The 27100-nt window shown below is 42.5% G+C and overlaps 1 protein-coding gene across 1 annotated transcript in view; it reads left to right on the top strand.

Moving 5' to 3' along the window:
• Positions 1-21914, top strand: part of immp2l (inner mitochondrial membrane peptidase subunit 2) — a 190312-nt gene extending 168398 nt beyond the window's left edge. Inside the window, exons 5-6 of the mRNA XM_083763045.1 lie at positions 6572-6674; positions 21573-21914. Of these exons, the coding sequence (XP_083619171.1) occupies positions 6572-6674; positions 21573-21707 (238 nt within the window). The 3' untranslated portion in view covers positions 21708-21914. The remainder of the gene's footprint in view (positions 1-6571; positions 6675-21572) is intronic.
• Positions 21915-27100: the final 5186 nt, after the last annotated feature.

The following is a 27100-nucleotide window of genomic DNA, read 5'->3' as shown; positions in this document are numbered from 1 at the left end:
ATTAAGACGACGCATGTTTCATTTTGTTTCAATTGTTTGTTTGAAGCCTAACAACTTATTTCTTATTGCTAAATGCTGCACTGCTGTTGTTTGAGCATGAATAAATGTGTACCATTCGCCTACCACGTTAATTCTGTGTCTTTGCATATTTAATTTTCGGATTATCGGCTAACCGGTTGGGAAACTATCCGTTACTGACATCCCTAATCGTCGCTGAGTAAACAAGGTAGTCAACAAACATTTTCCGTCATAGTTTTAGGGGGGATTCACACTATGGTCCCGGGTGCGCATTCGGGACCACTTGGCAGATGATGTGTTTAGTGTGAATGCTGCGTACCATTCGGGACCACTTGGCAGATGATGTGTTTAGTGTGAATGCTGCGTGCCATTCGGGACCACTTGGCAAGAGGGTGTGGTTAGTGTGAATGCTGCGTACCGTTCCCGGGAGCGGATCACCCAACCATACCTGGGACCGCATAGTCTCGGGACCGATTGAATTGTACTCGGATATAGATGGATTCAATGTGAAAGCATTTTAATACAGTTGAATGAAGTGTACTCGGGTGCTGAGGAATCAAGGCCAATGTGAATCATTACCAGCGCGGACGAGGGAACCGTATCCAGGGAACAGTTTGAATCAATCGGACTCAGTGTGAATCTGCCCTTGGTCGACGAAATCAACACTGCTCCTCCAGCCAACATTTCAGCTCCAGACAACTCTCCGTCTTTTCCCAGGAAGACGGGAGGCGTGTATACATCATCATTTATCTGGACTATAGAAGGCCGGGGAGGGGCCGTTTGAACCCCAGATGAATGATTCATTCACCCAACGTCAAGACGTATGGCCACAGTGACTTTTAACCCATTCTGACCTGAGATCAGATTCATACGAGGTTTCCACCGGACACACAGCTGGTCTGACGAACCCATTCTGACCTGAGATCAGATTCTAAAAAATGTCAGTCGTTCTTCGATTTTTCAAAAAATAGCAGACCTACAAGCTCGTATCGCGCCACTCGGTGGCGCGATATGAGCTTGTAGATCTGCTATTTTTCAATAGCTAAAGCACGACATGATGCCAACACCAAAATGGGTGCCCGGTCAGAATGGGTTAAAATGAGAATTTTTGTGCGGTGTGATCCTTCCAGCAGCAACTGCATGGTCGCCAGAGAGAGGCTGGCTGAGAGACCTTGAATGCATAAATATTGATTCGGGCCGCGAGAGATGAATTTATTGACTTGAAAAAAGAGAGAGGGAGAGAACAACAACAACAACAGCAGCCCACAAGGTGAAGCCCTGTGCACAACTTTCACCAGCCGAAGGAAGCTTTACCAGAATACATGAAAAGCAATCGTCTCGCCGCTGTTTGCATGTCCAAAACCGTGACTTTTTCAGGAAATGCTGGGGAAAAAGGACCTGTGTTCCAATGGATCTAATGCAGCTTTTACTTAGTCACAAGCTCTTGTTAAAAATGTACAATTTAGGCATTTAGCAGACGCTCTTAATCCAGAGCAATTTACAGTGAACAACATATGGTAATACATCAAATACAGAACTAATGCATCATCAAGAATCATAAGCAAGCGAAGAACCTAGCATCAGTAGAATATCTGTACAGTGAAGTCATCTGTACACACTATATAGTGCTATGTCCACATAAAATGCTACAGTATTACAGTATTACATAAATTTAGCCTTTGCATACGCCTGGCTGCAAGGTCGTCGAGGCTAGGGCAAGTGCCACGGGCCAAGTTGGAGTCTGAAGAGATGAGTTTTCAGACTACGGCGAAGGATTGGAGGTGAGCCTGCAGTTGCGATTGCAACTGGAAGTTCATTCCATAGTTTTGGAGCCAGAAGGGAGAAGAGTCTGGGACGTGTGGAGTGTTGTCCCAGCTGTTTTAGTTCATCTTTGGCCAGCTTTCCTGTGTTGGCTGATGTGAGCAACGGGGGATTGTAGGGTTGGATCAGAATTTGAAGATATGGGGGTGCCATACTTTTGGTTGCTTTGTAGGAGGCAGGCCAGCATTAGAGTTCTGCACTTTTGTGCGGGCAGCAACCAGGAGCCAATGGAGGGGACATGTGAGAATTTTGGAGGTTGAATTGGTTGGTTAAATTGGTTAAATAGGCCTATTGGTTAAATATTGGTCAAATATTAATAAGACTCACAGACACATTAACCACTGTCAGTATAACTTCACAAAGGAATTCAAATATAGCAAAAATACTACTTTTGTTTGACACCCTTTGTACGATGCAATAGGGCATTCATCGTAAAAGGTTGGTGGAGATACACTCTCTCTGTCTGCCCGACGATGGTGATGAATTGCTTCATTAGAGGGGGTAAATACTGTGCAGGGTTTAAGAGATAACGGACATATTGATTTTACTTCATTTTCGGGAGGGTGAAAGTTCTATACAAAGATACACGCATAAACAAACAACCAGCTCAAAAACAGACAGACTACAGAGAGAGCAACAGGCCAAAAACAAAAACAACGAACCGTTGTAGCGCAAATCTTTGAATATGTATTCTTTCAGAGCGAACGTTTTTAACTTGAATCTTTGCTTCTGGGGGGGTCCCTGGAACAACATACTTTCAGATGTAGGTCGGCGGCCAATTAATTGTAGCGTCCGCATGGAAAAGGTTGAGTCCCACTGACATAGAAACAGGTGACTCAGAAAACTGTCAGGATTTAGAATAATCTTTTTTGGTTTAAGATGTCGTGTGCCAGAACTAGCAGATCTATTGGACGGTGCTTCACATGGTAACGCATTGTAGTGGTGGGAACTTTTGTTCTTTTCAGTGAACGGGTCGGTCGTTCGTTCGTTCACTAAAATGATCCGTTCATTTCGTTCATTTCGTTCATTTCGGTCATGTACTATAGGATCCGTACGGACCATACTCTATGGCACGGACCCACCAGTCACTCGAACGAGTCGTTCAATCATTGGCCGAGCCAGGCCGATCGTCCTTCCAGGCTATGGGATTTTCTCTGGGAGGGATGGGGTCTAATCTCCTCTTGTGCGGCTGAGAGTAGCCATTTTTTCCCCTGCAGTCTATGGTAGTAGCATAGTAGCACTGTCAATTAGCATCGGACATTTGTGCTCGTTATAGCTAAATACAGTATTAAAAAATTATGAATTATGATCGAAAATCTCAGTTACAATGAAACTGAATGGAGGTGTTTTTTTTAAGGGTAACTGTTCCGTTTTGGCAGAGTCAGACGATCCGCGATGTCAACACCAGTCACTCCTCCCAGTCACCCCCAGGCATGATGCCTTCTACCCGGGCATAATTTCCTCTTACATCCCCTGTCTTCTGGGACCACCAGAGCTCCAATAGCTATAGCAATTATCACAATTTAAATAAATAAGCATATTGAAACTATTTCACATTAACAATGTTGGTAAAACTAAGATATATATATATAATTTATATCCACAAATAAAATATTATCATTGATTAACTCCATTTCTCTACCCTCCATCCCTTTAGTTTCCATGGTTATTGAGCCCCTCCTATATTTAATCTATACTAACCAATTATGGTAATATGAATTGTATGCTATTAATGCTATTAGTATAAAGAAGGAGCCTAATCTATTTTCATGTTTTTATAGCATTAAATACTATATATATTATTTTTGGTATGCATTAGCCTGTTTATTTTCCATTGATATAATTTCACCATAATAGTATAATAATATAATAGTATATATCACCATACATTTTAATATTAGTACATTTAAACAGAAGAGAGCTAATTTAATAACCAGTCACTTTTATTGTTTGATTGTCACTCTTTGATGAATTGAACAAGGTGGTCCACCTTGTTCAATTCATCAAAGAGTGACAATCAATAAAGCAAGCATTAAAAGTCCACAGACTTGGCTGCCATGACGTCACCGGGGAGCATGAATAAGTCCACCGTGGACCCTCTTCTGAAAACTGTTAATACGTATTTCAATCAATCAATCAATCAAAGTTTAATGTTTCTAAGTTAATCATCATGACGTTGTTTGTTGCACTTGCAACTTTGCAAGTAGTATTTGTATTTGCAAACAGAGTGCTACAAATACAATCAGTCATCCAGTCAGTCAGTCATGCATTATTATATAGACTCGTCGGTCTTTCCTATAAAATAGTAAAAATAATAATAATAAAAACGTATGGGTTTCCAATGCTAGACAATGTCAGACCCAAGTCAGTAATTCGTACACTAACACAGTTAGTTTACAGCACTTCGTTCAGTCACCACCCCCTTCTCCCGGTCGGTTATACTGTTACAGCACTTTGAACGAAGAATATGCATTTCGTTCTTTCGGTCTCCTCGGTCAATGTACCAGTATGACCGATCCGACCCACTTTGAACGAAGAACGAAACTTTGAACGAAGACCGAAGGTCTTTCGGTCTCCTCGGTCAATGTACCAGTATGACCGATCCGACCCACTTTGAACGAAGAACGAAATATGCATTTCGGTCTTTCGGTCGTATCGTATGACCAGTCACCACCCACTTCTCCTCTGCAACTGTTGTGCGCTGTGGGAGGGGGAGCCCTGGAGGCGGAGAGCACGCCAGCACGGCCCCGCCCTGCACTCCGGCTCGCAGCCTCGCACTGAATGAGAAGAGCACTGAGCAGCCGGGCGATTCCCCGTCATTTGCATTTTGAACGGATCGTTCACGGAAATGACCGGATCGGTTTCGTTCACCAAAAAGAACTAGTTCTTTTGATTCGTTCGTTCAAGACCGACTCATCTCTAAAGCATTGTGAGCTTGGAAACTGGTCCTCACAACGTGTTTCTCAAATTGTACATACTATTACTACTTTACTTGTGGCGTCCTCAAAAGTATAGCAATACAAGTACACTACACACACACACACACACACACACACACACGCATGTGCGCAGTTGCGCACTACACCCCTCTTCCTCTCTCTTCAGTCTATCTCTCTGTGCACGTGCATATACAGTACATCCCAGGCAGCTCCAATAAGTGCACATTAAAGGTATATTCAGTGATTTCACTCAAAAAACCTTAGGTTTCGTTTTTGGCTGTGGGACCCAGCCTTTCGTCCAATCAGGATAGAGAGTCAAAAAACGAAACCTAAGGTTTTTTGACCCCCAGGGGTTAACTGGGGACAGGGAGGAACTCCTTATATGGCCAGCACACTCTATAGTAGGGAGGATTATCACAACAAAAGAAAAAAATAAGTGATATTTGAATTAAGTGAAATCACTGAATATACCTTTAACAGTCAGTGTTAGACAGGTTCACCATAGGTGACACTTTGTACAAATGGATCAACGCTGTCTAAATGCCACACTGTCTCCTAACTATCTAGGTCACCACAACACTAACACTCACAGACTGCATGGTGGTGCTACACACACACACACACACACACACACACACACACACACACACACACACACACACACACACACACAATACACGCACACGGCTGCGTGTACATAAAATATGTAGGAAGCAATTAACCCATTCTGAACGGGCACCCATTTTGGTGTTGGCATCATGTTATGCTTTAGCTATTGAAAAATAGCAGATCTACAAGCTCATATCGCGCCACCGAGTGGCGCGATACGAGCTTGTAGGTCTGCTATTTTAAAAAAAAAAAAAAAAAAAAAAAAAAATTAGAATCTGATCTCAGGTCAGAATGGGTTAATAATGAAACTGTCAGGATGTAATAGACATTTTTAGAATCTGATCTCAGGTCAGAATGTGTTAAAGGCCACACAGTGGATGAGAAGCTGTAGAATGCAATATGACTCTAAACTTCTCTCTCTGCCTGGGAGGGTCCAGGCAAGGTCTAGGTCATGCACTGTTTAAGGCAAGGGCAAGTAGTAGAGTTTCAGGCCTCAAAATCTAATCCTATATTTTCCCCTCTAAGCAATTTTAATATAGGATATAATATACAGTTTAGCCCCATGCATTTCAACAAGCCAGTTCACTTGTTTTGTTTTGTTGTTGTTTGTTGTTATGTTTCTCACATTTTCTGCCTTTTCATTCTGGCCGAGTTGAGTCCCTGTTTCCAGCCTGAGTCACAAATGAATCCAACATGTATGTTGGAAATTCAAGGTACCAAAAGTTAACTCTGAACTTGGGTTCTGCTTTTAGCTTCTGTGGCCCTAATACATGGAATGACCTGCAAACTACATTAAAATTGACCACATTGGTACCCCTGAGTCGTTTTAAAACCTTGGTGAGCATACAGATCCCCCCCAAATATGTAACTGTTTTTAGATCGTTTTGAAATTTGTCTTCTTTTATATCGTGATGTTTTTTATATGATATTGTATTACTCGACGACACTGAAAATGAATTTACTTACTCAGTGTAATTTCGAGAATAAATAAATCTTGAATGAATGAATGAATGAATTATGGGTGTGTCTGTGTGAGTGTGAAGTGAATCAGACCTATACCCTGTGTAAATAAAAGTCTCTCTCTTTCATGTTTTGAGTAGTGATAATTGATGACACAGTCCTAAGAGTCCTTCATGGAGTTCTGAAAAGTGAAAGTTTGGCTTTTCTCTGTCTTCTCTCACCAGGACTCTCAGCTATAAGAACCGATATGTGAGAGTGCCTGACGGTCACTTCTGGATTGAGGGGGACCACCATGGACACAGCCTGGACAGCAACAGCTTTGGACCGGTACCACACACACACACACACACACACACACACACACACACACACACACACACACACACACACACACATTTTTTTTAATTTAAGCTGTATGAAATACTTGCCATTAACCCTCTAAGACCCAGCGTTGCTTTTTAGCAACAATCTTATTTTATTTAATTACAAAATTATTATTATTTCTTTCTGTTCTTTTTTCACCTAAACGTCATCAGTGATGTTCATTGCAATGCCATTTCAATGCCATTGGTCATGATATTTGCATATAAATACCCCCCACAGAGGCTGAAATTCACACAAATAAAAAATGTCTGGACTCAGACAATTTTTTTTTTTTTTTTAACTAAGACTTTTGACCTTTACCCTAATAAAAGTAGGTAAATAATTGTAATATATGTTTTTTTGTGATCATTAGAATGTCTAGAACATGTTTTATTCATTATTGTGAAAGATATCCCCAAAATGTAAATGATAAATTTATTATATTATTATATAATTATTATAAATCTTTCATCAAACTTTTTATTTTAATTTTTTTAACATATTTTTTAGTCTTAGTCCTAGTAGTACAAAGTAGTAGTAAGGTTGAAATCAATTTTTTGCAAGTAGAAATTAATGCGGGTGTTAGAGGGTTTTTAATAGTGTTTGCAACTGTATTAATTGATTGCCAGAGTCCCGTGGTGGGAGTTCTGCTCTGGTTTTGGTCAATATTAAGCAGTTCCGGTCATTTCGTGGGGGGCACAGGGGCCCACGCAGTAAAAGTGAATTAATTCACAAAACTAACGTCATTTTTATTGTTGACCTATTTCTAAAATATTAGCGCAACTTTCGTTCAACTTTGAGGTTGACGCCTCTATCACATGGAACAATGTTTTAGGTGATATGGACACAAAAAACATAGTTCCGTGTGTTGGAGGGGTCAAAATTGAACGAAAGTTCCACTAATATTTGACCAAAACCAGAGCAGAACTCCCACCACGGGACTCAGGCAATCAATTAATACAGTTGCAACTAGGGACGGAGCCCGAAAATCCATTACAAACCCGGTTCGGCATTTAGCGAGACCCGAGTATCAATAAGCGCTTGGCTTGTCGAGCCTGTTATCGGGTATAGCCACAGCGGCTGACGTCATGGGCCGCTCGCTATATAATAGATGGATTGGTTGTGTGGTTATTATTATTGTTTGCCGTGGAAGTATGGTGGAACGGGTGAAAAAGTTTGGTAACGTAAAAAAGAGGGGAGCTAAATGCAATAATGTAGCCTACCACAGTTGTTGCGTGCACGAAAGGGAGCATTTCGACAATGCATAGACTAGACATCTGTCCATAATGCATTGTATTAACCCCAAATGCGATACCTTTGCATGTCTGCACCGAGTCGAAACAACACGGGAGCCGTCAGCTGTAGCCCTGAAACATGACTGAGGATGGTTTTGATAACGCCAGTGAAATGGTACGTGTGTGTGTGTGTGTGTGTGTGTGTGTGTGTGTGTGTGTGTGTGTGTGTGTGTGTGTGTGTGTGTGTGCGTGTGTACGTGTGTGCGTGTGTACGTGTGTGAGTGTGTGCGCGCGCACGCATGCGTGCGTGCACAGTTGTGTTTCACGGTTGCTGTCATGGGTGATGGCAGCCGAGGCCAGATAATTATCTGTGTCCAATCGTCTCAGAGCACAGGCCCATGCTGGCCTTTAACTGGCTTTACACACACACACACACACACACACACACACACACACACACACGTACCATTTCACTGGCGTTATCAAAACCATCCTCAGTGCGTATGTATGTATTCTGTGATTGAAGTTCCAGATGGTCGAGTGTGAGTTTGCGTCTTTCTTTCTTTCTTTCTTTCTTTCTTTCTGCTTTTAGCTTTTCAGAGTGGACGCCTCGTTAACATCAATATTTTTCCCATGACAATTCTCTTGACACTGGGTCTTTCCTGTTATCATTTTGGCAGTAAAGTAAAAAGAAAAGTCACCAGAGGCAGATGTATATTCATCATGGACTGCAGCACTTTCTCCACCAAGAATATGCATTTAAAATCTTGGCTTTAAGCCCTGAAGACCAGAGGGAACAATCAGTCATACTGACTCACATAGTACAGAAACAAAATGAGAACACATTTTCATCAGTGCACATCAGGATCTCCATTTGTTCCTCAAGTAGGAAAAAAGTGACTTTTTTATATGAGATGTTGAAAACACAGGAAGTCTGCATGGAATCACCAAGGACCTAGTATAGGAAGAGACAGAGTGGGCCCTATTTGAGGATGATTCAACAAAATGCCCTTTTCATGTCAAGAACCCCCACATTGATGTATATTTGACCAGGGACCCCAGAAGAGAAGGTTTGTGTTAAAACATTCATTACACAAGCAATACATTCATAATTATATCAGCTTATCTGTTCTAAATCCTAAGAGTTTTCTGATAAACCCACAGTATGTTGCTATATCAAATATCTAAATACTGAATCGAGCAACTTAAAAACTGTCTGGGATGTTCAAAATGCCTGAGTAGACGATAACAATCACACATTCTGTGCTCATACACACAAACACACAAATGGGAGGAAAAATACTTGTTTTTTCTCCTTTTAATGAAATATCCCTTTAAAGCGTGCCAATGCCAGTACTTCTGAACCTACTCCAGTACTTCGCCAAACAAATCATGTTCCTTTAGTACGTCCAGATGTATGAATGATGCTCCCTCCCTTCACCAGCAGCTGAACCAATCAAAGACCCCTAGTCATCATAACTTCTATGTAGCTCTTCATCGCTCCCTGTCCTCTGTTTTGTTCTGTTCTCTCTCTCTCTCTCTCTATCTCTCTCTCTCTCTCTCTCTATCTCTCTCTCTCTCTCTCTCTCTCTCTCTCTCTCTCTCTCTCTCTCTCTCTCTGTCATAGTGATGAATTTTATTTCTGGCACAGCAAAGATGGCTATTTGGTTGACTCTAGCCGTGCTTCAAACGAGCATGATGGAACACCCAATCAAAACACAGAAATCAGCTGCTCTGTTCTCCCAGAAAGCAGCAGACTGCAACATTTGTGGTTGTATAGTGGCTAGATCAGTCATTTAAAAAATGTGCTGGGGGCGCGGTGGCACAGTTGGTAGTGCTGTCGCCTCACAGCTAGAAGGTCCTGGGTTCGATTCCCGCTCGGGACGCTGTGGGTGCTGGCGGCGTGTTTCCTCCTCCGCGTCATCAGTGCCCATACCCGAGGCGGGGTTGGCGAAAGGCCCTTTCTGTGTGGAGTTTGCATGTTCTCCCCGTGTCCCCTAGGGTAGATACCCTCACATGTTCTCCCCGTGTCCCCTAGGGTAGGTACCCTCACAAAAAACATGCAGTAATCCTGGTCTCTAAACTGCCTCCCCCACTGGCCACACGCTACGTCCAACCAGGGAAACTCAGGCATGAAGGAATCATGAGTTCAAGTCTAGGTTGGCGGAGGGTGTGTAGAGCCCAGGATCACATTAGATAATTGACACATGGGTGAAAAATAGGTTACAAAATCGTGGGATAAAAAATATTAGAGAATTTTAGCAATTATCTTGGTTTAAACTAAAGGGTAACTGTTGTATAATTGCAATATAACACTCAAGGGGGTGCTTTAACGTTATTAATGCACTTCTGGCGCTGCCTTTCGTAAATCACAGATTGTGGTTTGGGGCAGATTAAATTCCGCAGTATCAGCATGGAGACCTTCATTGTAACGATTGGCTATTTTTTAGAACTAGCTCACGCTGTTTATCTTTCGCCAGAAACGCTAGAAACGAAAATCACGAATGACTTCCGAACCTGGGATGCATCAGGATTCAGGAATGCCATGGACAGCGAACTTAGATTCAGAGTTATGGAGCTTTGACAATCCTATTTTGACTGGAGGTAAATGGGGGCCGTGTGCAAAGATCCTGGTGCTGGGTGTGACGGAGGCATAGCCTATAGCACCCGGGCCAATGTTAAAAGCTGATTTTCGGCTAAACCGCTTCATGTATGGTGTCAGGTGTTGTATGGCTTTAGGTAAGAACATGTTCGTAGCTGGCAGAAAAATATTAATTGTGCCTTTGTTTTGAAAGAGTGTTTTTATTTCAACATAAGTGAATTCCTTTTCTCTTTATAGCCTTTTTGAGTGGTGCAACCACTCCTACAACCAGCTAGCAATGTCCGTGTGTATCATGTATCATGTATCATGTATCATGAGCACGAGTGGTGTGCGCATGCGTGAAACCAGCAATGGCGTGAAATTGGAGAGGCTGTGCACGCAGCACAGAAACAGATCACATCTTGTGCTAAATAAATAGCGTCAATGCTAGCAAGCTAAAATATAGCTGCATCCTTGCTCTAGAAAGCACCAATGTTTCCATCTAGACCACCGGATAATCAGCAAAGACCTCCGAACACCACGCTAATTGACCAAACCACGGAGAGCTCCGTAGATTAGGAGTTATTGAAGCTTTTAGTCTGCCTGTATAATGGGAGGTGGACGGCATGCTCGCATGCGCGATCCGGTCTAGGTACGCTAAAGAAGGAAAGGCCGACCCCCGTGGACGGCAGCTCGCATGCGCGATCCGGTCTAGGTACGCTAAAGAAGGAAAGGCCGACCCAAAATAATAATGAAAAAATAGTTCTCAGCGACGCGGATTGATATCCATAATAAAGCTAATCTGACGGAGGAGAGAGAGAGAGAGAGAGAGAGGAGGGGGGAGAGAGTTGCACCACTCGGTTCACACAGGTGTGATTTTTTACATAATGAGTAGTGCATAAGTCAACAGGTGAATGTGTGAGCATATCATTCCTCTCCCTGTGCTTCCATCCCACCCCCCCCCCCCCCTCTCTCTCTCTCTCTCTCTCGTTACTCTGCCTATTGTTCATCCTTTCTCTATCATTCTGTCATTGTCCCTCTTTTTTTTCATTCAATTATTTTTGCTCTCTGGCTCTACTTATCTCTCTCTCCCTCTGCCTCCCCTCTCTCTCCCTCTCTGCTTTCACCGACCTCTGTCTATAATACAGAGGTGTACATGCGTGTGTGTGTGTGCGTGCGTGTGTGCGTGCGTGCGTGCATGCGTGAGTGCGTGCGTGCGCCTCCCAGAGGAGAGCAGGTGGAGTGGAGTATTAAAGCTCAGGGTGGACCTTGGAGGTGTGGAAGGCGAGTGGCTGCGCTGTCAGCTCACATAGCGCCTAACAGATATCACAATCATGCCATGCGGCTAAATCAGATTACGCGTTTATTGTTGCTCGAAGTATACGCTGAGCGTCTCAAACTAAGCGGAGAGCTCACTCTCGGGCGCCCTATATATATATATATACGCTCGCCTTTGGAGAAAAGCTGCCGGCTTCTGAGAAACGCCAGCGAGAGCAAACATGAAGGCCGGCGGTGCGTTGGTGTGTGTGGACCGAAATGACGGGATTAGCCCATTCAGGACGGGAACCCCGTTTGGTGTTTTAAGCCTTATGTTATAGTTTAGCTGTTGAAGAATAGCTGATCTTCGAGCTTGTAGGTCTGCTATTTTTTTAAAATTGTGTGAAAATGTGGCGCAAATCTTTGAATATATATTCTTTTTTTTTTACTCAAATCTTTGCTTCTGGGGGGGGGGGGGGGTCCCTGGAACAAAATATTTTCAATATATAATTCTGGGGCTCCTTACATGAAATTGTTTGAGAACCACTGATATAGAGGGTATATGCGCATGCATAAAGTGAGTGGCAAAGTGCGTTTAATGTCCATGTAATGTTGTTTAATGGATATAACTTTCCTGTTTGGATGTATGGGGCTGTCAAGGCCAGAAAGTATAGTTTGCCACTCAGTAGGCGTTCCCGCATAACTTCCGGGCATGACGATGATGTCACACGCGGGTGTTTCAGAAAACTGTCCTGATTTAGAAGACATTTTTGTAGAATCTGGTCTCAGGTCTAAACGGATTAGAGCTCTCCGTCCACATTGAGATGTGGATAGATATGCTGCAGTGTCAGGGGATCGCGTGATGTGTGTTTGTGTCTTACAGTGGTGTAAGATAATACGGCAATATAAAAAAGAAATACTCTGCAGTGGTGTAAAGTAACTAAGTACATTTACTCGTCCAATTTTGTGGTATTGAGTATTTACAATTTCCAATACTTTTACTTCCACGTCAACTCCACTATACATCTCGGATCCAATCATTGTACTGTTAGTCCACTACAATGATTTGAAAACGTTTAGTTCCCTCCTAGCCTGACCTAAGCAGAGACATTTCTGGTCTAGAGGGGCGGGTCGCGCCTCAGAAATGCGCGCACCCTGATTGGATCTCATCGATCTGTCCGTCACCCCCGGCCCCTCCTCTCCCCCCTAGTGCAGCGCTACGTCACATCATTTAGAGCGACGCCCACCCGGAAGGGTTGACTCCCACTTTTAGACTGGTTCAGCCCACGGCTTTTTCCAGGCTTTCATCTTTCGCGCAGACGAAATGAAAGCCTGGGTATCGAGGCTAGTTCCCTCCTATCCAACATCAGTTGCTTGAGCTCTGCAGTGTGTTGTTAGCCAAGCTGTCGCGCCGCAGCACGTCTGTAGGTATAGTACGCTTCTTTCCCCTCCTGGCTTTGCCCTGGGTTGGCCATATTAGCCAAGAACAGTTGAGATATTCTCTCCTATAAATGAAGTGCATACATATCTTAGGCAGGTCCTATAGTGTTGATACAATTACTTAAGAAAATAATTAGTACTTTTTCCACCATTGATAGTTTTGAGTTTTGACGGTTACCGCATTAACGGGCCGGGCATGCATTTACAAAAGGCACCGTATAGCTATGTCTAGTATTCTTCACCTAGTTGCCAGGTGCTTGAAAAGCGCCTGGACCACATTTGCACCCACCAGTACTGGTGACTTTAGTGAAGACCTAGTCATGATTGGCTGCCTCTTAGCAACCTTATAGCGACCTAGTCATGATTGGCATAAAAAAACATACTCTGAACGGCACAACGTGGAGCGAGTGGAGTGATTGATTGATTGATTGAAATATTTATTAACAGTTTGTAGAATTTACAGTACATTTTAAGCACAAACTCAATACAAAGACTGTCAACTGTGAGTGGACGACCCAATTAAGCATTACACTTGTTTACAACAGGGTCCACATTGTTCAATTCATCAAAACATTTAAAGACATACAAACATTTAGAGACATACAAATAGACATTTCTATGTAGCTAAATTCATCATATAAAGTGAAGCTAACAGAAGCTAATGTTATGAGCTAACTGGAGATCCAACCATAACGAAAACGGGCGCTACAAGAGCTTGTTGCACCTGGCACTTATGACTTGTCTTAGAGTCATTCTTGTTTTTGTTGTGCTCAGGTCCAAAGACTGTGATACACATACCCTCTGAGCTTAATTAAAAACAGCAAATTAACTGCTAAACATTCTGCTTGCTAATTGTTTTCCTACAAAGTTCTTTCTACGCCAAGAGCATTTCCATTCGGGTCAAACACATAACACGCTGAAATGTTATTCATGGTGGCTGTCATCTTAGAGCCTGTACTGGTATTTACAAAATGAGCCACACGGTTATATTTTTGCGCTTGTTTTGTGCGTAACCTTTTCGGGGGTACTTTGTGTTTGTCTCAGTGGTTCTCATAGTGAGGTCTGCGGTTCCAGGTGGTCCCCAGCAAAATGTGTTAACTTATTCAGGATGGGAACCTTTTTTTATATTTTAAGCAATATGTTATACTTTAGCTATATTAATAAATAGCAGATCTACAAGCTCATAGTGCGGTACAGAGTGCCGTGCTACGAGCTTGTAGATCTGCTATTTCTTTAAATGCATGAAAATGTGTCGCAGATCATTGAATATATATATTCACAGCAAACGTTTTTAACTCAAATCTTTGCTTTTGGGGGGGGGTCCCTGAAACAACATATTTTCGGATGGGAGTCCGCGGCCAATTACATATAGTTTATGGGATCCTTGACATGAAAAAGGTTGAGCACCATATAGAAACATAGGTTTTTCAGAAAACGGTCAGGATTTAGAAGATTCTTTTTTTATTCGGCCTCAGGTCTATATATGGGTTAATACAGCATCACTATTATTTTAACCACGTTATCCATATGTTATACAATGGCTATTCAAAAATAGCTATTTTTGAACATTTTTGAAAAATCTTGAAAATGTGTTTGGACAATAATTTTGGATTTTTAACACACATTGTGTCTTCTCGTGGTCCCTGGTATTAAAGAGAGAGAAAAAACAAAACAATAAAGATAGGCTTAACCCATTCTGAACGGGCACCCGTTTTGGTGTCAGCATCATGTTATGCTTTAGCTATTTAAAAATAGCAGATCTACAAGCTCATATCGCGCCACCGAGTGGCGCGATACGAGCTTGTAGGTCTGCTATTTTTGAAAAATCGAAGAGCGACTGACATTTTTAGAATCTGATCTCAGGTCAGAATGGGTTAATCAGACCAGTGTGTGTCCGGCGGAAACCTCGTATGAATCTGATCTCAGGTCAGAATGGGTTAATATCCAGTACTGGTATATCAATTTGGGGGTCCTTGACATGAAGCGGTTTGAGGACCGCACTGGTCTGTGGGAGATGGATTGCTGCACCTACCATAAGCTCCCATGTAATGATTTCCAAACCAACTAAAATGTCATATTCCATTCTCATGGAAGTGATGATGAAAAAGATTACAAAATGAATCCCCATGATGGGGCGATGAGGCCTGCATTCCAATCAGTGCTGGAATTGTTCAACGAGAACCAGAGTGGTGGAACTTAAGTATAGGGAGTAAAGTATAAGATACAAGGTAGAAAGACTAAAAGAGTAAATGTACTTTTCACCGTTGTTTGGGAACCAGCCAACGGATGCATTGTCTTTCCTCCTGATCCGTTATCTCTTTTCCTCGCCTGTAACGTGCTCCTATGTAGCACATGGCAGAGGGGCTTTACAATGTGAGACAAGGCGCACGCACGCACACACGCACGCACGCACGCAAGCACACACATGTGCAGCAGAAGGGCTATATACACACTGTGAGACCATATGGGCTCAGCCATAGGGATCACAGTGAAATGTAGGCCTAGCTACACAGGCTCATAAGCCAAATAACCAAATATCCAAGCACCCTGCCGCAATAACAATATGCACTGCACTGTTCTTATTAAACATTTGTTTTTGTTTTGTTTTAGATCTAATTAACAGATTCTGTACATAGGACGTCTGAGAACGTCATAAGGACCCCGAAATATTAGTACTATTGACATGTGAGGACGTCCTAGCGACGTCCCAGCGACGCAGGGCGAGATAAGAATATTCAGAATTTTTCCTATTTTTTTTTTTGGCATTTCGCTTTCCGCTTGCCGTATGCTAACGCTCAGTGCAACTATTAGCTTGTCATTGACTCCCATGTTAGCGCGGCGGAAAGAATGACTCGTATCTCCTAATCCAAGGCGCTCTCCAAGGTGATGAATGGATCGATATGCTGGCGCTTCATTTCTGCTCCTCATCCGTCTCTCCCGCAAAATATGAACGTTTTTTGGAGCGTAAAACAATATATTAAGATGATCGGGGATGTGAGGTCCCTTTGTAAAGTCAACTTTTTTAGGCAAGTGTTTCCTGTTTCATGGCTTTCAAAGTAAAAGCGATCAGACAACTCTGGCACTCTATAGCCTTTATTTTGAAGGCACTTCCTGTACTAAATGTGTTAATATGTGTGTATACACTATACACGCACACACTCACGCACCTAATATTAAGAGGGGGCTATGCTACAAATGTTCCCTGCAGCTATACCAAATGACATGATCCACTGAGCGATCTGATGGAGAGAGAAGGGAAAGTCAGGGAGGAAATGAGAATGAACACACACACACACACACACACACACACACACACACACACACACACACACACACACACACACACATACACACACACACACACACACACACACACACACACACACACACACACACACACACACACACACACACACACACACACACACACACACACACACACACTGAAAACCCACCTTTTCAGACTCCATCATGGCCCATAGCACTTACCCTAACCCCTTAGATAGCATTTCTGTTGGCTTAAATAGCATTTGACACAGACTTATAGCATGTTATGTAGACAGCACTATAATTGTATTGTATATAGTTATAGCACGCCATAGTACATATGTATAGCATAGTAGTAAATATGTATAGTTTATATGTATAGTGTATGTATAGTTTCATTATATAGATATTCCACTGTTACTTTCTTAGCTTACGCATGTTTCATGATATTGATAAATGCTTTTATGTGATGTATTCCCATGCTTTTGTTCTTGCTTAAATGTAAGTCGCTCTGGATTAAGAGCGTCTGCTAAATGCCTAAATTGTAAATTGTAAATTGTAAACACATACACATACACACACACACACCCATGTCTCTGAGGGGTTGGGAGAACAGCAGGATTAATTGGCCTCAGGGAGGAGGGCTATTATTCCACCAATGGGATGGAGGAGGGATATAATTCCACCACTGGGAATGGAGGAGGGATATAATTCCACCAATGGGGGTTGAGGAGGGATATAATTCCACCAATGGGGGTGGAGGAGGGATATAATTCCACCAATGGGAATGGAGGAGGGATATCATTCCACCAATGGGGATGGATGGTGAAGTTCTCCTGACCTTGGGTGCGTTCGGAAATGCGCATTAGTTTGCATTGCACAGTGCACTCAGTGCCCTATTTCCGAACGCGCCCATTGTGTCGATGGAAAGTGACTAAGTCCCCCTAGTCCTTTACTCAGGTACTGTGAAATAAAATCAAGATTATTTATATGTTCAATATTTATTTTTGAGTGGTGCAACCACTCCTACAACCAGCTTGCAATGTCCTCGTACTTGTCTGTGTGTGTGTCTGTCTCGTACTTGTTTGTGTGTCTGTGTGAGCATGAGTATGTGACTTAATAATAGCAGTAGGGGGCGCCAGAAACAGTGAGAGGGGTAGTGACTCTAATGAGAGAGAGTGAGAGAGAGAGAGTGAGAGAGAGAGAGAGAGAGAGAGAGAGAGGGGGGGGGGGGGGGGGGGGGGATTGCACCACTCAGTTCACACGTGTGTGATTTTTACTTGTAGCTCCACAACATCTCAGAGGTAAATATTGTTACAATTATTATTATTATTATTCTGCCTACACATACTGTACATCCTGTCCTAGTATGAGCAAATAGAGGATCAACGTCATGTGATTCCCTTCTTTGACCCCGCAAAAACTTGGACGAGTGTCTCACAGAATATGATTATCCCATTCTGATCTGAGATCAGATTCATACGAGGTTTTCCACTGGACACACACTGGTCTGATTGACCCATTCTGACCTGAGATCAGATTCTAAAAATGTCAGTCGCTCTTCGATTTTTCAAAAATAGCAGACCTACAATCTGCTATTTTTAAATAGCTAAAGCATAACATGATGCTGACACCAAAATGGGTGCCCGGTCAGAATGGGTTATTGGCAGAATCGTGGAAAATGTAGAACATTTGGCGGTCCCGTTTTTCATTTTTTTCTCTGCATCAGTGGTCGTTGAAAGAATGTATTGCGCTCTGTATAGCCACTAATATCCGTGATCTGTGCTTCCCCCCAAAGTGCTGTCTCGGAGCACTGACCGGTAGCACTACTTCACTGCAGGGTTAAACTGCAGGCCAGCCAAGCTCATAATACTTACAGCACGCCTCGATGACGGATCGTTGCTTCCATGTGTTTCAGTGGCTCATCATGGCATGAAGGATTAGCAACCTTTCGTAGCTTTTAGCCGGACAGGGTTGTGCTGGTGAGAAATTATTATGTCACTGCATGGCCGATGAATATTTCATCCGTTATTTGGAAATGGTTCAAAGAGGGAACGGAGAAATATGACGGTCTTAATGTGCAGTGCTGTTTTTGTGTGCGCAGTACGTGCTCTCGTCGACATTTCTTTTAGACAGAAATTGCACAGATTGTCATTTTAACTCGCCATACCACATTTTTGATTCAAAGTAGGAACACTACGATCTCACAGTGTGCTCACATTACCATTTTCTTTTCAATGTGCATTTTTGTTATATTTTTCACATGGTTAGCATGCTTTTTTGTTTTTTTACATTGTATAATAGCATTTTATTAAAGACGTAGGGAAATGAAAAATGTTTTTCACACTTTTAGAGTAGGGTTTCTCAACGTTTTTGGCTGGGGACCCCCGGAAATGCATTGACCATGAAAAAAGAAATATATATATACAGTATCATAAATGAATACTGAAACCAGATATAATTATCATTAAGGAAAGTTTATGCATGCATATTATGCATCACAGCATCTGTACTATGTAAACTCTTCATTTCCATTTTCCAAAATTTTGAGCATATCTTGTGGTCATCATATGGGCATACCTAACAATCTATTTTTATATCAAAAGCCTGTAAAAATCTAATTTTAATTACTTCCTTTGAACGAAAACGTGATGTGTCGAGGCCCGCATGAATACAAATAGATCTTAATTTCAATCACCTGGTTTATTCCCATCGCTGCGTGTCCTGCAACACAGCTGCTTCTGATTACAGAACTACTCAGTTTTTAATCTAATTCAAGATGACAGAAGGTCCTGGGTTTCGATTCCCGCTCGGGGAGCTGTGGGTGCTGGCGGCGTGTTTCCTCCTCCGCGTCATCAGTGCCCATACCCGAAGGCGGGGTTGGCGAAAGGGCCTTTCTGTGTGGAGTTTGCATGTTCTCCCCGTGTCCCCTAGGGTAGGTACCCTCACAAAAACATGCAGTAATCCGGGGGATTTTGACAGACAAAAACGTACGATTTCATAGTAAATGTATGTGACCTGTAGTCACAATAATTGTATCTTTTTCAATTCTAGAAATGGCCAAATATGGAGATATGGCATGTGGACAAAGTGGTATATATTCAGAAAATATCTGTGATAGTATTATCAAGCACTTATTTCCAAACGTGTGTGATTTCTTGGCATTAGCCAGTGGAATAGTGCTGCTCCAGTCTAACTGATGTATGTGGCATGGAGGGGAAATAATAATAATTTTCACTTGGCAAGCTCGCAATCATAATGTGTCTCAAACCACTCCCCGAGAAGCTGACAGAGAGGTGAAGCAGGGATCGACCACCTTTGGCTCCCTTTGGCTCTGAACTTGATCCCCTCTTTTTTTTTCTCTACACCAAACCTCTTTGCCGTAAATAGCATCTGCAACGTTTTTTTTGCCGGCGCATTATTCAGTTGGTCCGACTTGCCCCATTACTAACCCTATCTGCACGCAAAGCCACATAGTGGGAGTAATGGGATGTCGGAATTATGGGCAGTCCCCGACATGTTGATCGGCTATTTTAGACTAATGTTCCCCCCAGAATAGGGATGCTTTAAAGGCTTTGAGGCTTTGTTATGTTTATGAATTGAATATATGGGGCCCGAAGGACGTTTCTCAGTGTTTGACTGTAGACTACTCTGTTGCTGCTTTCTGTCTAATAAAGTATTCAATCTCACACTCTCAGATTTGGCGGCCCAGCTGAAATATGTCAGAGAACCCCCTAGGGCAGGGGTTTCCAAACATTTTCCTGTCAAGGACCCCCAAATTGACATGTATTAGCCTGTGGACCCCCCATTTGAAAAGGTACAGCAGGGAACCCCATAACAAGATTTTTACGGCTGTATAGCAGTGATTCTCATCCATTTAAATTTCAAGGACCCCCATGCAGTTTGACCATAGACTGTAAAAAATATGGACAAAGCGTTCCCCGGGTCTAACATGAACGTAAAATGAAGCCTGTAATGATATGCTAATTCCTGATGTAAGTCGCCATCTTTTGGTACCAGCTGGTCATTGGCTGCCCAGACAACGAGGCGGGACTTCCCCCCTTCTTCTCCGTTGGTTTTTATTTTGACTCGAGTGGGAGGAGAAGACTCTTGAGTGGGAGGGGAATCCCGATTATAGACTGTAACGGTAGCCACGCCCCTCAGAACATACGAGACTTTATGGTCATTTTTTTAATTAATGGGACCATAATTTTCCAAAAAGAATATTATGACATTAGAAATGAGACTTTAAACTAGTGACTGGAAGAAGAAAGTATTCATGACCATGTTTATTAAGGTAATACAGTCTAGGTGAAGTTGGGCCAAAATACATGGGCCTCTATGGAGCTATGGGGCTTTTTGGGTCCAGTCCAGCGCCACAACAGGCCATTATATGAACTACCGATTTCAAATGAGGCTTCACGAAATATCTGGCTGACTGCCCCCCTGAGTTTGACGCTAACAGGTCCATTTGGTTCCATTTATACACTCAGAGTTACAGACCCATGAGGGTCCATTTGGTTCCAAACTATCATTTAGCTGGGGACCCCCTGGAACTCCATCAAGGACCCCACTTTGGGAATCCCTGGCCTTAGGGGTCCCGGACCCCCTGTTGAAGACCCCTGATCAGGGTCCCTCAGGGTCTATACTAGCCTGGTTTCCAGCCTGATACGCTGCATCCCGTGATTTGTTTTGTCACAAAGCAAACCACGGAACGCGTTGGAAACCAGGCTTGACCCTCTCAATTTGTGTCGCTCTACACCAAACCTTTTCACTGAATATATAGCGGATCTACAAGGCAATGCACTGTGAGCTGCTGCGTAAAAGTGTGCATGAATCTTGCCCATTGTAAAGTACTTTGGATAAAGGCGATGCATAAATGCACCATTTACCACTCCCACTCCCCGTTCCTTTATCCCATTCTGACCTGAGATCAGATTCATACGAGGTTTCCACTGGACACACACTGGCCTGATTAATTTAAGTCCCGCGCCCGGAATAGGGACGCTAGGGTTGATGCTTAATGCCAGGTGTAAACAAAGTATTTTTCTTTCTTTTCTTTTTGTCTACTTCTATTTGCAGGTATCTAAAGGACTACTGCATGGCCGGGCCTCCCACATCATCTGGCCGCCCAACCGCTGGCAGAAGATTGAAGCGTCGCTCCCCTCTAACCGCGGACCCCTACTCAACTGGAGCCTGGATGAAGAAGACAGCTGAGGATAAACACGTACATATATCCTTAGATTACATATACGTTCAGGACCCCCAAGTGGAGACGTGGGAAGTTGAAGGTAGCGGCCATACACATTGCCAACTGAAAATGTATTTATTTTTTTCTTTCATTTATAAATGTTTTTCTGTAGCTTTTAAACGACATTGTCGAGACAATATCAGCAGGAGTTTTCTAATAAACGTTCCTATTCAAAGGCCAACAGTTGTGCTTTATTTTTCAATGCCTTGTATTAGAACTTTGAAATTGCACTATAAATTTGGTGAGTCCACCAAAAACAGTGGTTTTATATAGAGCTGGGACTCGATTAAAAAAATGTATCTAATTAATCAGAGGTTTTGGGATTAATTAATCTAGATTAATCGCATTTTATTCGCATATCAATATTCAACCCGAGAACAGCGAGAAACCTTTTTTTGTAATGTTTTTTGGTATCCCAGTGAATCAATGAATAGTGACTACAGGATACCACTCATTTTCAACATTTTACTGTCATTAATATACCTGTTGTGGAAATAATAATAAAAAGTCACCCCATTCTGTGTTGCCTAGAACTGGAGGTCTGAAAAAAAATTTGTAACAGTAACAAGTAGGCTACATCTCAGTGACATCACAAAGCTGTACTTACTTCATATTGTTACTGTTTTTTGTCAGACCTCCAGTTCTAGGCAACACTAAATGGGGTGACTTTTTATTATTTCCAGTTTTCAGTACTATAGAAAAGCTCCCAGTAAGAAACGTTCTGCGGTGAAAGTAAAGGTGCGATTAATTTATCTGTAGTTAATCGCGATTAATTTTTCTGTAGTTAATTAATCTAAATTAATCGCAATTAGTCCCGGCCCTAGTTTTATACCAAAGTCCTGCTGGTATAAAAAAAAAGGTACAACTCCCGCTGGAGATACACAGTCATGCTATACTAAAATAGCATCATGTCCACCACCTACAGTCCCCTGCTGCATCCATCCATGCCATGTGGTGTCCTCCCGGTGGGGGCTCCTCAGATCACTGGCGGGTGAGTCAGTAGGATACGACAGCAGAGACAACATACAAATGTGTGTGGGAAGGAATCAATTGACATAAGGACTAAATTAGGGAGAAAAAGCGGGGGAGGAGCAACAAAAACGAAGTTATTGATTTAATCTGGACAGTACGATATTGATCCTGTCCCGTGTTTGAATTCATTAATATGGCTGGAACGATGCTCCAGTATACATTATGGCATTCCACTTTCCCCAAATTGAAGCCATGTATTAGTATTTTTGGGCACTCTCACTCCATTAAAACCCATTCTGACCGGGTACCCATTTTGGTGTTGGCATCATGTTATGCTTTAGCTATTGAAAAATAGCAGATCTACAAGCTCATATCGTGCCACCGAGTGGCGCGATATGAGCTTGTAGGTCTGCTATTTTTTTTTTAATCGAAGAACGACTGACATTTTTAGAATCTGATCTCAGGTCAGAATGGGTTAATCAGACCAGTGTGTGTCCAGCGGAAACCTCGTATGAATCTGATCTCAGGTCAGAATGGGTTAAAACCGTGGTGTGGGTGGAAATGCCCTCTCCTTAGCAGATGGAACAGTCGATCTGGACTCTAGACACAGCTAGACATATTGATGATATTTCATCGGCATAATCATGCCGGGGAGCGATGAAGCTGAACTTTTCCCCAAATCCAAGCTGTTTATTAGCATGTGTGTGTGTGTGTGTGTGTGTGTGGGGGGGGGGTGTTACCCGAGGGAACAGTGCCATAATTGATCGGCAGGTGTTTCCAATTGTGTAATTGTGTTCTCCTTTTTATAGTAACATGCTGGGCTCAACAAGGTCACATGCAAGCGCGTGCACACACACACACACACACACACACACAGTCACACACACACACACACACACACACACACACACACACACACACACACACACACACACCACAGAGAGAGAGGGGGGGGGGGCTCAAGTGCAAACTATAAAGACATTTTTGCAGCATGCAGACCACCACTGGGCGGCACTATAGACTTAGTGCACCAACGTGTGTGTGTGTGTGTGTGTGTGTGTGTGTGTGTGTGTGTGTGGGTCAGGCACATCTTCGCGGACAGAGGAAGCTGGCGCCCGACGTCATTCCGGTTTTGTAGACAGCTGGTGGATGGAAAAGAAGCTCCACCCCTGCGGCTGACTGACGCGGAGGAGAGCGTTTCTGGGAATCTGTCCGTCGCGTCAGTCAGCCGCGGAGGTGGAGCTTCTTTTCCATCCACCAGCTGTCTAAAAAGCTGGAATGACGTCGGGCGCCAGCTTCCTCTGTCCGCGGCTGTGCGCGAAGATGTGCCTGAGCCTGAGCCCGGTGTGTGTGTGTGTGTGTGTGGGGGGGGGGGGGGGGGGGTCAATATAGTGCAGAAGCTTTAATTACAAAACAGACTCATCAATAGTGTCAACAATGCCCACAGTAGCAGTAACAGTTATGGACAGCCTTTCACTGGATGTTCAGGTTTTACATCACCAGAATAGGGGCAGTGGTGGAAAACGTACTCACATCTTTTACTTAAGTAAAAGTATCAATACTGCAATTACATGTAGAAGTAAATGTCCTGCATTCAAAATTTACTTTTGTACTTCTTTTTTTTACAAAAGTACTGGCATCACAATGTACTTGGAAGTACCAAGTACTCATTGTGCAGAATCTCTCATTTCAAGTTTTCAAATGTATGAAAAATCTTTTGGAAACTACAAGCTTTTTAGATCGGCAAACATTTTCAAAGCATTAAAATTGTACAAAACAAATACAACCCCCCTGGCCAGCCTGATGGAGGGGAAAGGAACTGGTCGGAATAACGTGTCCCTTCCACGCGCTACGTCCGGCCGGGGAAATTCCCCTCTGTCAGGTGAAAAGAAGCAGCTTGGACTCCTCATGCATAGAAGGAGGCATGAGGTCAGTCCGCTGCCCCCCCCAGGTTGGCAGAGGAAGTGTAGCGCCCAGGATTACATTAGATATTTGGCACTGGGTGAAAAGAAAACTGGGTTACAAAATCGTGGGATAAAAATTTAAAAAAAAAATATATATATATATACAAGCTCACAACATTTTGCATCGCAATGCTTTGCAAGCTTGTATCTGCTGCTATTATATTTCATACAGCGATGTGCAGTGGCAAATCGGGGAGAGGCTTTAGTCCCGACACTATTATTGGTCCGACAGTCATTAGACCGACAACCTACCTCAAACCCTAACCATAACCGCAAGCACAGGAGCAGTGCATGTTCGAGCGCTAGTCTGACCGTTGTTCCGGCATGTCGGACTCCGTCGGAATTTCCATCGGATCCCGTCAAATCACCATCTAGTAGTAGTATCCTACATCAACTGTATCATTCCTAATTTATAGTCCATCGTATGATGATTGATGAAGTCACATGCCAGAAATTGCAGATAGATTGGTTATTTTCTCCAGCGTAGTAAGACTTTAACAAGCCAGAAGCCACACAGGACAAACGATGCACAAACCTTTTTAAAACTGTTTGACCATGCTCATGCCTGTTTTTTTGTTTGTTTTTGTTTTTTGCATAAATCATATGGGAGAGCTGTTCATTCGGTACATACCGGTAAGCAAAATGGAGCTCTCAGGTCTGGCTCTTGATTCTGAAATGGCAACAGCTGTGTCACGCTGTAATTGGACCTTTGAGAACTGAAGTTAAATTAGCAGATTTTGTTTTACTTATAATTACTGCAGCAATACCATACAGCATATGTATGTATGTATAGAAATACTCAGTTACAAGTAAAAGTCCTGTATTCACAAGGTTACATGCAGCACAAAAGTGGGTGAAAATATTATACATACTAAAAGTAAAGGTATAAGCTACTCTTTTCTGCCAAAGACGGTGATTTACATCCAATGGTCTTTTCAGTGGTTTATGCTAGATACATACAGTACATATAGTTCTAGGATGCTGCGTGTGTGCGACACGATACAACCTGAAATGGACCAGAAGTGAAAGGTCTGTCTCCCATCCGCCTCTATGTAATAGTTTAAAAAAAATGCATTTATCTCTGATTCTTTTCCCCAAATTGCGTTTTTGGTCAAAACAAGCTTCATTAGCCGTTTCCGCCCGTAGGACGTAGCCACACGTCCTAGGGAATCCAACCCACGCATGCATTGGACGAGTGTACACGTCCTAGCGCATCCTCAATGATATCAGGCGAGGGGAGAATATTCTGAGTTTTTCATTATTTCTTTTTTCAGTCGGACACTCGGCCATATTAGCTTACCGATCACTTAGCTGTTAGCGTGGCAGAAAGAATGCCTCGTCTCTCCTAATCCAGGGCGCTCTCATTATAAGGCAATATGTTCTAAATCTTCATTATGCTTTAAGTAGCATGTGACGTGTCAAACTAGGGGGTTTTCATCATTCTGAATCCATTCCAAGCATTAGTTTTGCGTGGAAAACACTCCTTGGGCTAAAAATGGCCTTAGTCCATTCAAATTTGGGCATATTTGGGCAAGTGGCTATGACCAAACTAGGGGGTCTATGGCCAAACTAGGGGTCAAACTAGGGGGTTTTCATGATTCTAAATCCACTACGAGTCCTTCGAGGTTATAAGAGTTTTGGATTTTTCATTATAGTTTAAGTTTAGTTTGTTTTGACTTTTTTTTCTCTCCTAATTCAGTTAGTTTTAATTAGTGTTTAGAGTGTATTTGCTAGTTTTTATTTGTTTTTATTTTTGTGACAATGGTAGTTTTAGTGTCTCGTCGCTTTCCACTCATCCCGGTTCTCCATACGTCTGGCCAGTCCGTTGGTACTTTGCGCTCCTGCGTCGTCCTTGAGTACATGTGTGGGACGTCCTCGTGATCGATGCTCGTGTGATGGTTCCCACAGCACCAATTTGCTGGCTTCAACTTTAGTTTCTGAAGTAGATAAACTAGTTGCTTTGTAGATTGTGAATATTATTACAAAACACATAAACCCCTTTACATTTATAATAATAATAATAATAAAACTTTATTTGTATAGCACCTTTCATGATGTAGCAATTATGCCTGATTAATTATGATATTTATAACCACTAAGAATGAATTGATAATGGTTACAAATACACAACGTCTTCTGGTGTGGCCAGGCAAGATTAATACTTAGTTCTTTGATCATTTGCAGTGTCGCTTGCTTATATCAAACATTAGTACAGTAACACAATCATATAACCATTGATTTCCAATCAATTCTGTTTATTATATCGAGACTGATACAAATGAATTTACTTTAAAACAACAGGTCGTGTATAACTTGGTATTGAAAGAGGGGAGAGAGATATACAGAATCACAGATGTCATGGACTCGTTCTCTTTGGCCAAAACCACATTAAATCAAAGCACACAGACCTTTAGACGTGGTGT

This window comes from Protomyctophum parallelum, assembly GCF_964188405.1.
Source record: "Protomyctophum parallelum genome assembly, chromosome: 4".
NCBI classification, from domain to species: domain Eukaryota; kingdom Metazoa; phylum Chordata; class Actinopteri; order Myctophiformes; family Myctophidae; genus Protomyctophum; species Protomyctophum parallelum.
Note: the sequence above shows the minus strand (reverse complement) of the source record. Positions and strands in the feature narration are given on the sequence as shown.